This window comes from Thalassophryne amazonica, chromosome 7 (assembly GCF_902500255.1).
Source record: "Thalassophryne amazonica chromosome 7, fThaAma1.1, whole genome shotgun sequence".
Lineage (NCBI taxonomy): Eukaryota > Metazoa > Chordata > Actinopteri > Batrachoidiformes > Batrachoididae > Thalassophryne > Thalassophryne amazonica.
In genome coordinates, this window is record NC_047109.1 from 16,431,157 (window position 1) to 16,445,699 (window position 14,543).

General features: G+C 45.5%; 1 protein-coding gene across 2 annotated transcripts in view; it reads left to right on the top strand.

Annotated features, from left to right (window-relative positions):
- enpp2 (ectonucleotide pyrophosphatase/phosphodiesterase 2) overlaps positions 1 to 14,543 on the top strand; it is a 117,492-nt gene that overhangs the window by 45,761 nt on the left and 57,188 nt on the right. For both annotated transcript variants that reach the window (XM_034173898.1, XM_034173899.1), the window contains exon 10: positions 13,377 to 13,442. In XM_034173898.1, the coding sequence (XP_034029789.1) occupies positions 13,377 to 13,442 (66 nt within the window). The remainder of the gene's footprint in view (positions 1 to 13,376; positions 13,443 to 14,543) is intronic.

The window sequence follows — 14,543 nt, forward strand, 5'->3', positions numbered from 1 at the left end:
AAGGCGCACTGTGGCATGTTGATGTACGGAGTTCAGATGATGAAGACTGACGAGTTTAAGTATTTGGGGACAGCCGCTCAAAATAATAGAGAAACAATTAGGAACAGCAATGACGAAAGCAACCATTTTTACTTGAGGCCATCAAATATGGCCATTGGGAATTGCGAAGGCTTTTCATCCATCTGTCCATCTGTCTGTGCTCTGTATAAGTCCAGTCCTATTACTGTCAGGCTCAATTCATGGGGAACACTCTTGGGACACAGACCTTGGACAAGCTCAATGGCTAACCTTGACCTATTCTAAGAGGTATTTTAAAAAGTTAAAAAGTCACATTCTTCTCCTATTTTTTATGGTATGATCTTGCAGATGTTAGCGTGGTGACCTCACTTCCTGGTGTCGCTAGCTGCTAACTTTGCTTCGTTTTTGGCTAGAAATAACACCTTACTCATATGTTATGTAAACGCTAGCTAGAAATAAACATTTCTAAAACTGAAAACACTGTTTTTGTAACCTCATAACACCTCTGTAAGGATTTACAACACATTTAGCGGACGTTAGCGTGGTGACAGGCTGGTAGCTAGCTGCAAATTCCGTTTAGTTTCTTTGTAAATATAACTTCTTTGTCATATATTATGTAAAAGCTAGCAAGAAATAAACACTTGTAAAACTGAAAAATCTTTTAAAGACAGTTAGCGTGCACTACCTCAAAGCTAACTTCCAATGGCATTAAATTTGTCTCATTAATCACTGAAAATTTGCAGAGGGTGATTGACAAATATTCCTTGATTTGCACAACTTCTGCTCTTGTCAAAAGCTCATGTACACACACACGCAAGGCCTCCTGCAGATGCTGTTTAAACTTAAATATTGTTTTTGATTGATTGATTGATTGAGGGGCTTTATTGAACATGTACAAATTGTACGTAAGACAATAGGATTTTAATAATTAAACAACTGCAAATTATAAAGAACACAATACTCCCTGCCAAAGATATTTCAGCATTGCGTTATATTTATTATTCTAATCCAGTTCAACATTTGTTCTGCAAATCTGATTGGTTAATCGTGTGAGATTTCAGATTGTAAAATATCAAGTAGACGGGGGCAAAATATTCAACCGTTTCACATTTGATGTATAAATCCGCCATGACCACATTGCTGCGCAGGTGTCGATAATGGCACTGTCAGCTGAGACCGACAGAAATTGGCGGAGCGACGCTGCGGAAATGCGTGGATTTAATGAATTTAACTGGATCGATTGATGGATTTACCATGGATTTTTTTACAACCGCTATGACCCTTTGTTCAATACCTTTAACACTTTTTCAAAATTCTTCACACAGTTACCACAACATCAGCCTTTGTGGGCTATACAGTTAACACAATTCTTCTTCGTTTGACACAAAATACACACATTTTACATGTTTAAAATGAGTTTTAACTCCTTTTACACACAAGCTCAATCATGACCAAAACAGTAGATGTTAACTGGTGAATTTTCAATTGCTTTCACACAGTTTGTCAAAACAGAAAACCTCATGTTCAAAACTAATGGATTGAAGATGACATTGATCACAGCTGATTTCCGTCTCACCCAGCTCAGGTGCTGGGCTTTTTCAATCACATCACCAATTACATTACCTGTGTTTATAGGCGTATCTTGTGAGGGAAAAGAACAAAAGACAAGGGACAAGGTAGAGGACTTGCAAAAAACAAGTGAGAAAAATGCCTAGAGGTAGAAGGAGAGTTAGAATGTGTGGTGAGGCTCAAAGAAGGTCCAGAGATAGGGTGACAGATGAAATATGAGCTACCATCATCGACCATTCAATCACCATCCACATGACCAAATGTCCCTCCTAGATGCAATGACTGCTGCATGCCAGGACATCACAACTGACAACTGCCAGGGCTGGATAAGGCATGCAAAAAGATACTTCCCAAGATGCCTGGCTAGAGAAGACATCAGCTGTGATGTCAATGAAAATATGTGGCCCAATACTGATGACCAAGCAGATTAGCTTTTTTTTCCTTAGCCGCCTAAGGAAAAAGGAGGTTCCTAAGGTAGCTTAGCCGCCGTTAGCTGTCTCCCAGCAGATCCCGAGCAGCCGGGAAAGCAGGCCGGCTGGGTGATTGTGAGGAGGAAGCATAGTCCTAAACAGAAGCCCCCTGTACACCACCAACCCGTTCACATCTCTTACTGTTTTTCCCCACTCGGCGACACACCCGCAGAGGAACAAACTCTGGTTATTGGCAACTCTGTTTTGAGAAATGTGAAGTTAGCGACACCAACAACCATAGTCAGTTGTCTTCCGGGGGCCAGAGCAGGCGACATTGAAGGAAATTTGAAACTGCTGGCTAAGGCTAAGCGTAAATTTGATAAGATTGTAATTCACATCGGCAGTAATGACACCCGGTTACACCAATCGGAGATCACTAAAATTAACATTGAATCGGTGTGTAACTTTGCAAAAACAATGTCGGACTCTGTAGTTTTCTCTGGGCCCCTCCCCAATCGGACCGGGAGTGACATGTTTAGCCGCATGTTCTCCTTGAATTGCTGGCTGTCTGAGTGGTGTCCAAAAAATGAGGTGGGCTTCATAGATAATTGGCAAAGCTTCTGGGGAAAACCTGGTCTTGTTAGGAGAGACGGCATCTGTTGGGAAGGTGTAGTGACACGGACCCACAACAGGGGGCGTAAATGAGCGGACAATAGATGAGCCAAAAATACAACACTTTACTGTTGTGAAAAACACACAACGAGAATACAGACAAATGCAGAATTTGGATCACAATCAAACTGTACAAGGTGATGTGTGGGTAGGCTCGAGGATAGAAGACGTCTGTCCCGAGAAGAACCAGATCCCACACGATTTCCACTGCCACCGAACCCGAAGGATACTGGAGCCGCCAAGTCCTGAGTCCCCAGGTGGTCACCGTCTCCGACTGTCGGATCTGGTACTGCTGGCAGAAGAACAGATGTGATGAGTGTGTGACAATACACTCAGTAAACAGTCAGCAATTCGTTATTTCAGGTGGGAAACAACACCTCCACCTTTAACACAGAATACAGGCAAGCAGAGCCAAAGAGCTACTTAGCGTTTTGGCGTGAGGGTGAAGAACGTCACTTTCATGGAACCACAAAATGCTGCATCCAGCAGACAGCAGCTACAGCAACTCCTGCAAACACTCAAAAAGGAATCACGTGCGTAACGGCACAGTCAAAACGGCTGAGAATTTACCATAGAGGTAGACGATATCTCGGCGACGAGGTGGAGATGTCGTCCAGCTTTTGTGTGCGTGGTTGAGGACCTGGTGATTGGTGACAGCTGTCATAGTTGATGAGTGACAGCTGTCACCCCAGCTGTTCCTGTGAGGCGGCAGCGCCCTCTCGTGCCTGAAGCCCGCACTTCAGGCAGGGCACCCTTTGGTAGTGGGCCAGCAGTACCTCCTCTTCAGCGGCCCACACAACAGGACCCCCCCCCCTCAACGGGCGTCTCCTGGCGCCCGACCCGGCTTGTCGGGATGGCGATGGTAGAAATAGGCCAGGAGGGCCAGATCCAGAATGAAGCTCCTCTTCACCCAGGAGCATTCTTCGGGTCCATAACCCTCCCAGTCCACCAAGTACTGGAACCCCCGGCCCTTCCGGTGGATGTCCAGGAGCCGACGCACAGTCCAAGCCGGCTCCCCGTCGATGATCCGGGAAGGAGGCGGCGCCGGTCCGGGAGCACAGAGGGGTGAGGTGTGATAGGGTTTCAACCTGGAGACATGGAAAACTGGTGGATCCGCAGTGAAGCTGGGAGCTGTAGCTTCACTGCGGCAGGACTGATGACCTTGAGGATTTTAAATGGTCCAATGTATCTGTCTTTCAGTTTCGGGGAGTCCACTTGTAGCGGGACGTCCTTTGTGTAAAGCCATACCTCCTGCCCGGGCTGGTATGCAGGGGCCGGGGAACGCCGGCGATCTGCATGGGCTTTGGCCCTCATTCGGGCTTTCAACAAGGCAGAATGGGCGGCGCGCCACACCCGACGGCACCTCCGCAGGTGGGCCTGGACCGAGGGCACACCGACCTCTCCCTCCACAACGGAAAACAATGAGGGCTGGTACCCCAGACATACCTCAAACGGGGAGAGGCCGGTGGCAGAGGACACCTGGCTGTTATGCACATACTCGATCCAGGCCAGATGTGCCCGTTGGTGGTCAGCTTTTCCCCTGGCGCAGGTGGTGCAGGCCTGGACATAGTCCCGGACGTCGGCTTCCATGGATGCCCACCAGAAGCGCTGCCGGACCACTGCCACGGTCCTTCGCACCCCCGGATAGCAGGAGAGTTTGGAACCGTGACAGAAGTCCAGGACGGCGGTTCTTCGGTCCTTTACCTGGGTCCGGGTTCCATGCCATGGCCTCCCGGATGATCTTCTCCACGTCCCAGGTGAGGGTGGCCACGATAGTGGACTCAGGTAGAATGGATTCCGGCGGATCCGACAGCTCGGTTTTGACTTCGACTTTGTGAACCCGGGACAGAGCATCCGATCTTTGGTTCTTGGTCCCGGGGCGGTAGGTGATCCGGAAGTCAAAACGCCTGAAGAATAATGACCAGCGGGCTTGCCTGGGGTTCAGCCGTTTGGCGGTCCTGATATACTCCAGGTTCCGGTGGTCCGTGAAAACCGTAAATGGTACCGTGGCTCCCTCTAACAGATGTCTCCACTCCTAAAGAGCCTCCTTCACCATGAGGAGTTCCAGATTGCCCACGTCATAGTTCCGCTCAGCTGGGGTCAACCTGCATGAGAAATAGGCACAAGGATGGAGAATCTGATCGGACTCCCCGCTCTGGGACAGCACGGCTCCTATCCCTGAGTCCGAGGCATCCACTTCAACCACAAACTGGCGGCTAGGATTGGGCTGCACCAGAATTGGTGCAGTCGAAAACCGGCGTTTCAACTCCCTAAACGCGGCCTTGCACCGTTCCGACCAAGTAAATGGTACTTTGGAGGAGGTCAGAGCTGTCAGGGGGCTAACTACCTGACTGTAGCCCTTAATGAACCTCCTGTAGAAATTTGCAAAGCAGAGGAACTATTGCAGCTTCCTACAGCTTGTCGGTTGGGGCCAGTCTCTCACCGCTGCAACCTTGGCCGGATCAGGGGCGACGGAGTTGGAGGAGATTATGAACCCCAGGAAGAACAAAGAAGTGCGGTGAAACTCACACTTCTCGCCCTTCACAAACAGCCGGTTCTCCAACAACCGCTGCAGGATCTGACGTACATGCTGGACATGGGTCTCAGGATCCAGGGAAAAAATGAGAATATCGTCTAGGTATATGAAGACGAATCGGTGCAGGAAGTCCTGCAAGATGTCATTTACCAAAGCCTGAAACGTCGCGGGGGCATTGGTGAGGCCGAACGGCATGACCAGGTACTCAAAGTGACCTAATGGGGTGTTGAATGCCGTCTTCCACTCGTCTCCCTTCTGGATCCGAACCAGGTGGTACGTGTTCCTAAGATCGAGTTTTGTGAATATTTGGGCTCCATGCAGGGGCGTGAACACTGAATCTAACAGGGGTAGAGGGTACCAGTTGCGGACCGTGATCTCGTTCAGTCCCCTATAATCAATGCATGGACGGAGGCCGCCGTCTTTCTTGCCCACAAAAAAGAAACCTGCACCCATCGGGGAGGTGGAGTTCCGGATCAACCCGGCAGCTAACGAGTCCCGGATGTAGGTCTCCATTGATTCGCGCTCAGGACATGAGAGGTTGTACAGCCTGCTGGACGGATACTCAGTGCCCGGGATCAAATCAATGGCGCAATCGTACGGACGGTGTGGGGGAAGAGTGAGTGCCAGATCTTTGCTGAGGACGTCAGTGAGATCGTGGTACTCCTCAGGCACCGCCGCAAGATTGGGTGGGACTTTAACCTCCTCGTTAGCGGTCAAACCGGGCGGAACCGAGGATCCTAGACATTCCCGGTGACAGGTTTCGCTCCACTGAGCCACAACCCCAGACGGCCAATCAATCCGGGGGTTGTGTTTGATCATCCAAGGGAAGCCCAAAATCACGCAGGAGGTAGAAGGAGTCACATAAAACTCGATCTCCTCCCGATGATTCCCAGACACTACCAAAGTTACTGGCAGTGTCTTGTGTGTGATTAAAGGGAGAAGGGTGCCATCTAGTGCCCGCACCTTCAGTGGTGAAGGAAGCGCCACCAGAGGGAGCCCTACCTCCCTTGCCCATCTGCTGTCCAGCAGATTCCCTTCTGACCCCGTGTCCACCAGTGCGGGGCCTGAAGGGTTAGATCCCCACTCAGGATCGTAACTGGGAGTCGTGCAGAAAGATGGGTTTGTCCCACGTGTATTTCTTGGCCCATCCTTAGCCCAGTTTCTAAGAGCGGGCATTGGTGTTTTAACCGTTTGGGGCAGTCTCTCTGCTGATGCTTGTTTGAGCCGCAGATAAAGCACTCTTCGCGGACCAGTCTCCTTTGTCTGTTAGTGGCTCTGACTTTAGCCCTGCTCGTGTCCATAGCATCGTCAGCAGGGGGAGCTGTTGCCAAACGGAGCGCTGAGGCAGTGGAGCGTGGGGAGGGCGGTACCTTTTCGGATCCAGAAGGGATAGGGATGGCGCGTACCCGACCACGCCCTTCGTCTCGCTCCCGACGGCGTTCCTCTAACCGATTGTCTAATCGTATAACTAGATCAATAAGCCCATCTAAATCCCGCGGCTCATCCTTAGCCACCAGATGCTCCTTCAGGACTGATGACAGTCCGTTTACGAAGGCGGCGCGGAGTGCAGCAGTATTCCAGCCGGACCTCGCAGCCGCGATGCGGAAGTCGACCGCATACTCTGCTGCACTCCGACGACCCTGTCTCATTGAAGCAGTCTCGCCTCTTTGGATGATCAAATACTGTTCTGAACTCCCTCACAAACCCAGTATAAGAGGTAAGGAGCCGTGAATTCTGCTCCCAGAGTGCCGTAGCCCAGGCACGTGCCTCACCTCGAAGCAGATTAATCACATAAGCCACCCTACTGGCGTCGGACACGTACATCACGGGACGCTGTGAAAAGACGAGCAAACACTGCATTAAAGTCTGCGCATGTCTCCACACAACCTCCGTACGGCTCTGGGGGACTTATGTATGCTTCAGGGGATGGTGGGGGGGGTTCGTTGAATGACCAGTGGAATGTCTATATTCGGCACCGGGTCAGCAGGAGGAGCTGCAGCAGCGCCCTGAGCTCGCGCTTCCACCTGCGCGGTGAGAGCCTCCATCCGGCGATTGAGGATGACATTCTGCTCGGTCATTAGATCCAACCGAGCAGTAAAGGCGGTGAGGATTTGCTGCAACTCACCTAACACGCCTCCTGCAGACGCCTGTGCACCTTGCTCTTCCATTGGCTGTTCAACAGATGGTTGACGCCCCTCGGGATCCATGACGATGGCCGAGAGATCCTGTTGGGAAGGTGTAGTGACACGGACCCACAACAGGGGGCGTAAATGAGCGGACAATAGATGAGTCAAAAATACAACACTTTACTGTTGTGAAAAACGCACAACGAGAATACAGACAAATGCAGAATTTGGATCACAATCATACTGTACAAGGTGATGTGTGGGTAGGCTCGAGGATAGAAGACGTCTGTCCCGAGAAGAACCAGATCCCACATGATTTCCACTGCCACCGAACCCGAAGGATATTGGAGCCAACAAGTCCTGAGTCCCCAGGTGGTCACCGTCTCCGACTGTCGGATCTGGTACTGCTGGCAGAAGAACAGATGTGATGAGTGTGTGACAATACACTCAGTAAACGGTCAGCAATTCGTTATTCCAGGTGGGAAACAACACCTCCACCTTTAACACAGAACACAGGTAAGCAGAGCCAAAGAGCTACTTAGCGTTTTGGCGTGAGGGTGAAGAACGTCACTTTCACAGAACCACAAAATGCTGCATCCAGCAGACAGCAGCTACAGCAACTCCTGCAAACACTCAAAAAGGAATCACGTGCATAACGGCACAGTCAAAATGGCTGAGAATTTACCATAGAGGTAGACGATATCTCGGCGATGAGGTGGAGATGTCGTCCGGCTTTTGTGTGCATGGTTGAGGACCTGGTGATTGGTGACAGCAGTCATAGTTGATGAGTGACAGCTGTCACCCCGGCTGTTCCTGTGTGGCGGCAGCGCCCTCTCGTGCCTGAAGCCCGCACTTCAGGCAGGGCGCCCTTTGGTAGTGGGCCAGCAGTACCTCCTCTTCAGCGGCCCACACAACAGCATCCATCCCACGTTGGATGGAGCAGCTCTCATTTCTAGAAATCTGGCCAATTTTATTAAACCCTCCAAACCGTGACTATCCAGGGTTGGGACCAGGAAGCAGAGTTGTAGTCTTACACACCTCTCTGCAGCTTCTCTCCCCCTGCCATCCCCCCAATACCCCATCCCTGTAGAGACGGTGCCTGCTCCCAGACCACCAATAACCAGCAAAAATCTATTTAAGCATAAAATTCAAAAAGAAAAAATAATATAGCACCTTCAACTGCACCACAGACTAAAACAGTTAAATGTGGTCTATTAAACATTAGGTCTCTCTCTTCTAAGTCCCTGTTAGTAAATGATATAATAATTGATCAACATATTGATTTATTCTGCCTTACAGAAACCTGGTTACAGCAGGATGAATATGTTAGTTTAAATGAGTCAACACCCCCGAGTCACACTAACTGTCAGAATGCTCGTAGCACGGGTCAAGGAGGAGGATTAGCAGCAATCTTCCACTCCAGCTTATTAATTAATCAAAAACCCAGAAAGAGCTTTAATTCATTTGAAAGCTTGACTCTTAGTCTTGTCCATCCAAATTGTAAGTCCCAAAAACCAGTTTTATTTGTTGTTATCTATCGTCCACCTGGTCATTCTGTGAGCTTCTCTGTGAATTTTCAGACCTTTTGTCTGACTTAGTGCTTAACTCAGATAAGATAATTATAGTGGGCGATTTTAACATCCACATAGATGCTGAGAATGACAGCCTCAACACTGCATTTAATCTATTATTAGACTCAGTTGGCTTCGCTCAAAATGTAAATGAGTCCATCCACCACTTTAACCATACTTTAGATCTTGTTCTGACTTATGGTATGGAAATTGAAGACTTAACAGTATTCCCTGAAACCCCCTTCTGTCTGATCATTTCTTAATAACATTTACATTTACTTTAATGGACTACCCAGCAGTGGGGAATAAGTTTCATTACAGTAGAAGTCTTTCGGAAAGTGCTGTAACTAGGTTTAAGGATATGATTCCTTCTTTGTTATGTTCTCCAATGCCATATACCTACACAGTGCAGAGTAGCTACCTAAACTCTGTGAGTGAGATAGATTATCTCGTCAATAGTTTTACATCCTCATTGAGCACAACTTTGGATGCTGTAGCTCCTCTGAAAAAGAGAGCCTTAAATCAGAAGTGTCTGACTCCGTGGTATAACTCACAAACTCGCAGCTTAAAGCAGATAACCCGTAGGTTGGAGAAGAAATGGCAATAACTAGTAATGACTTCATGACTTTCTTTGCTAATAAAATTTTAACAGAGAAAAAATTACTCATAACCATCCCAAAGACATATTGTTATCTTTGGCTGCTTTCAGTAATGCTGGTATTTGGTTAGACTCTTTCTCTCCGATTGTTCTGTCTGAGTTATTTTCATTAGTTACTTCCTCCAAACCATCAACATGTCTATTAGACCCCATTCCTACCTGGCTGCTCAAGGAAGCCCTACCATTAATTAATGGTTCGATCTTAAATATGATCAATCTATCTTTATTAGTTGGCTATGTACCACAGGCTTTTAAGGTGGCAGTAATTAAACCATTACTTAAAAAGCCATCACTTGACCCAGCTATCTTAGCTAATTATAGGCCAATCTCCAGCTAACAGCTAACAGCTAACTGATCATCTGCAGAGGAATGGTCTATTTGAAGAGTTTCAGTCAGGTTTTAGAATTCATCATAGTACAGAAACAGCATTAGTGAAGGTTACAAATGATCTTCTTATGGCCTCAGACAGTGGACTCATCTCTATGCTTGTCCTGTTAGACCTCAGTGCTGCTTTTGATACTGTTGACCATAACATTTTATTACAGAGATTAGAGCATGTCATAGGTATTAAAGGCACAGATGATACCCAGCTTTATCTATGCATGAAGCCAGAGGACACACACCAATTAGTTAAACTGCAGGATTGTCTTACAGACATAAAGACATGGATGACCTCTAATTTCCTGCTTTTAAATTCAGATAAAACTGAAGTTATTGTACTTGGCCTCACAAATCTTAGAAACATGGTGTCTGACCAGATACTCTGGATGGCATTACCCTGACCGCTAGTAGTACTGTGAGAAATCTTGGAGTCATTTTTGATCAGGATATGTCCTTCAATGCACATATTAAGCAAATATGTAGGACTGCTTTTTTGCATTTGCGCAATATCTCTAAAATTAGAAAGGTCTTGTCTCAGAGTGATGCTGAAAAACTAATTCATGCAGTTATTTCCTCTAGGCTGGACTGTTGTAATTCATTATTATCAGGTTGTCCTAAAAGTTCCCTGAAAAGCCTTCAGTTAATTCAAAATACTGCAGCTGACGGGGACTAGAAGGAGAGAGCATATTTCACCCATATTGGCCTCTCTTCATTGGCTTCCTGTTAATTCTAGAATAGAATTTAAATTCTTCTTCTTACTTATAAGGTTTTGAATAATCAGCCCCAACCAGTCACAGCAGAAGACTGCCCCTACCTGAGCCTGGTTCTGCTGGAGGTTTCTTCCTGTTAAAAGGAAGTTTTTCCTTCCCACTGTCGCCAAGTGCTTGCTCACAGGGGGTCGTTTTGACCGTTGGGGTTTTTCTGTAATTATTGTATGGCTTTTGCCTTACAATATAAAGCACCTTGTGTCAACTGTTTGTTGTGATTTGGCGCTATATAAATAAAATTGATTTGATTTGATTCCTTCCTCTTTTATAGGAATTTCTTCTGCTCCTTTTTCTTTTTGTGTATTTGACAATCCAGTAATGAATGACAACTAAATGCTGATTTTTTTTTTCTTCTTTACTGTACTGTAAGTCTTTTTCATTTCATGCCCAACAAATGAAAAATGAAGAACATCATCACAAACATTAATTTACATGTAAGATCAATACAATAATCTGTTGAGTATAACAGAAAGAGGACTAAAAGTAGATGTGACACATGCAAAGTGATTCAGTTTGTGTTATTCCATCAGTTGTCAGTGTTTTTATGACATTGTGCTGTGACTGACTACATGTTTCTGTTGGAAGACAACGTGGGTCAGTGCTTTGATAAATTTGGTGAACTGTGTTAGTGTATTACTGTATTTTGGAAGTGTGTGTCTGTGTTTATTTACACTGTGTGAATTTGAGCCTGAAATTAACTGTTTGGGGAATTGTGTGTTTCAGGCGTGATGTGTGTTAGCAGGTTTGAAAAAGTGTTTAAGGTTCTGACAGACGGGTCATAGCGGTTGTAAAAAACTGTAACTCAATGCAGTTGATGAGATGGAGAAATCTTTGGGTCTGCTTACAGAATTTCCAGTTTGGCATGAAGACGCTACGGTAATCTTCGCCGACCGAATTACTTACAAAAAGTAATCTGTGCAAATGATGGAATTGAATTAGAATGGGAATAACCCTGTTGTGTCTGATGATTTGCATATATTCATGCTGGATTACAGTCTCAAATATCCGTTTTACTCAAGTAAAACTAAATTTGCGACCGTACATTCCAGCTTGAATGTCAGCAAATCAGACACAACAGTGTTATTCCCTAATTTTCCTTCAAAGCAGCTTCATTGTTTGTGCAGCTCATCCAGTGACTGCACATTATTCCGTAGGGAATGTTTTCCAATTCAGTTGAACTCATGTTTTCATGACGGGCTGTCAAACATGGAGTCGTCCACATTTATTGGCACAGGGATGACTTGGACACAGGGATGACTTGGACGGGACAGAGGCCAAGGAATGGCGTTACACTGTTTTTACAGCAATTTGTGCAAATGGGCCTGTTTACACTGCGCAGGGTTCCTGTGTGTGCCAGGGTCACAGACGAGCTCCTGGGGGCCCTGACGTGTGGTTTACAGGGCTTCACTTCAACTTGGCACCAGCAGGGAAAATGAGGTCGGAATGCATGTTTTTAAAAAAAAGTCCAACACATGACACAGTTTAATGTTTTCGGACCGCTGAAGGGATTGGCACAGCAATGGAGACCAGGGATTGTTGCTGAATGCCTGCTACCTAGTTGATGGAGTTTCTGGGAGGTCCTTCCCCACAAGAAACACAGGAGGGTAGAAAAAACAAGAGTGTATCAAACAGAAAGTGGGAGCAGCGAAAACACAGCTGAAAGTGTGAACAAATTTTCAGAAAGAAAATCAAAAGGTGAGAAAGGATCAAATTTGAGAGAATACGACCAAACGCACGGTTCCACATCCCGTCTGGGATTCAGTCCTGGGTTTGATTGTTGACAGCTGTGGCCTGGATGACGTCCAGGGGCATGGCTGGTGGCCTCATGGCTGCAGGGAGACATTAATCAGACACTTCAAAGAGTACGAACTTTAAATTTGTTGCACCCTGTAAAGCTCAACTTTATGAGATGTCATAAGAGTTAAAGGCAAACAGTGACAGTGGCTCCCCGCAGCTTTAACGCACTCATTGTTCTGTGGATAACATTTCTGCTACAGTAGAAACAACTTTGAAAACTGAAACATCTTATTTGATCAAACATCGAAGAGTCTTATTAAACATGAGCAGTGGTGCCCACTTCGCCCAATTCAAGAATAAATTAGCCAATCATTAATAAGTGGAAATAAACTATTTCATTGGCTAATTTTGCAGAATCAAATTTTTCAATCACAGCAGAGTACACAAAGATCTTTTGGGATTTCCCACTTGAGTGCAGCCAACAGCTGAACATGGCCTCCTTCTAGTTAGCCTCGTGACCTTGAGGCGCTGATTATTTATAACTCCAACTGGCCACATTGAGGTGCTGATTCCAATGTTGTACTTTTTTTCTACACCCTGTAGTTCCCAACTTATAAGTGTTCCAACCAATGTCAATAATCTACAATAATATGCAGATGATACAGTTTAATTTGTTGAAAAGAAAGAACAACTCTAACATGTATCAGAACAAATAAATGAAACTCCAAGAAATCTAAAGTCACGTCTATAATAAAGAATGAACCAACAAAGTGTAAAAGTATTGTTCAAAATGTTATTGAACAAGTATGGTTTGTTTACCTGAGCCAAAAAGCTTTTACTGCTTTTATTTTTAAATCAGATGTGATTTATCCTCAACATTGTGTACATTTTGTTTTTGTGTTCCTGAACTAAATTTCAAAATGTGTTTCAGTTCCATCCCGTTGGAGAGGCGGATCCTGACCATGCTGCAGTGGCTCCACCTCCCTCATGGAGAGCGGTAACTTTAAGTTTACTTATAACTAAAAATAAAAAATTATAGCTTTTTCTTTAATTTTAAACAACATGTTTTGTTGTTATTATGATAAAGTAAGTTAGCCAAATTTGTGTAGGAAGTTGTCTAATTTCTCTTATAAAGTGGACAAAGTTTAATGGATTTCTGAAAGAAAGCTGAATGAGGAAAAAACAAATCTTTTGAAAACCACAAGAGAGCTGTGGTTGTAATGGTTACTGGGCATACCTATGAGTAAGTCCGATACAGGCCCATCAGACCGGCACTTATACCCAGATTCCACAGCAGGAAGGAGATAAGGGTCTGCAACTTCGCTTTGATGGGAACCCAGCCCATCTCAGGTCACTCCCCCGGCCAAGGCCAGTATTCATTTACAGCTGAATGAATTTATCCAAGGCCAGAGACAGGCAGGAATAAACACACACTTGGAATGGAACACCTATCTATGTATTTGTGGTCCACTTTGAATCCCAGAACTACTTGCTATGGTTAGTGAGTGACTGACCCCCCTCCTCCCAAAAAATTGCTTGCACAAAACATACAAAAGAACTTGTAGCAAAAATATTTATTGGATGAATGTGAACACAGAAAACAGTGGTGGATAACGCAGCCACCTGAAGAACACAAGCAGAGTTGAACCTTTGCAGACAAACTATAAAACGCAGAGTGATGAGGTCTGTATGATGACACAACAGGACAACAGGAAGATGCAATGCAATGCATAACCCACATCCAGACACCAGAGGGAGCCAGAGACCAAGTGAGAAACATACAGCAGGCAGATAAAACAGAGACAATGAACAACAACCACAGACACAAACAAACAAACAAAACCACAGAAAACACAAACACAGATAGGTGATGAGGCACGACAGTGACCTACAATACAACAATAATAATACGTAGAACTATATAATGTATATATAACTGTAATAATGATGATAAAACAATGTATTTTCCCATCAAGTCTGTGTTGTTGAAGTTTATTAATTTTTATTGTATGACCACAATAACAACAGTGGAGAATGTATCACAGTTTGCAGATTTAAAAAAAAAATATGTTTCAATTAATTCAGAGCAAGCAGCTCA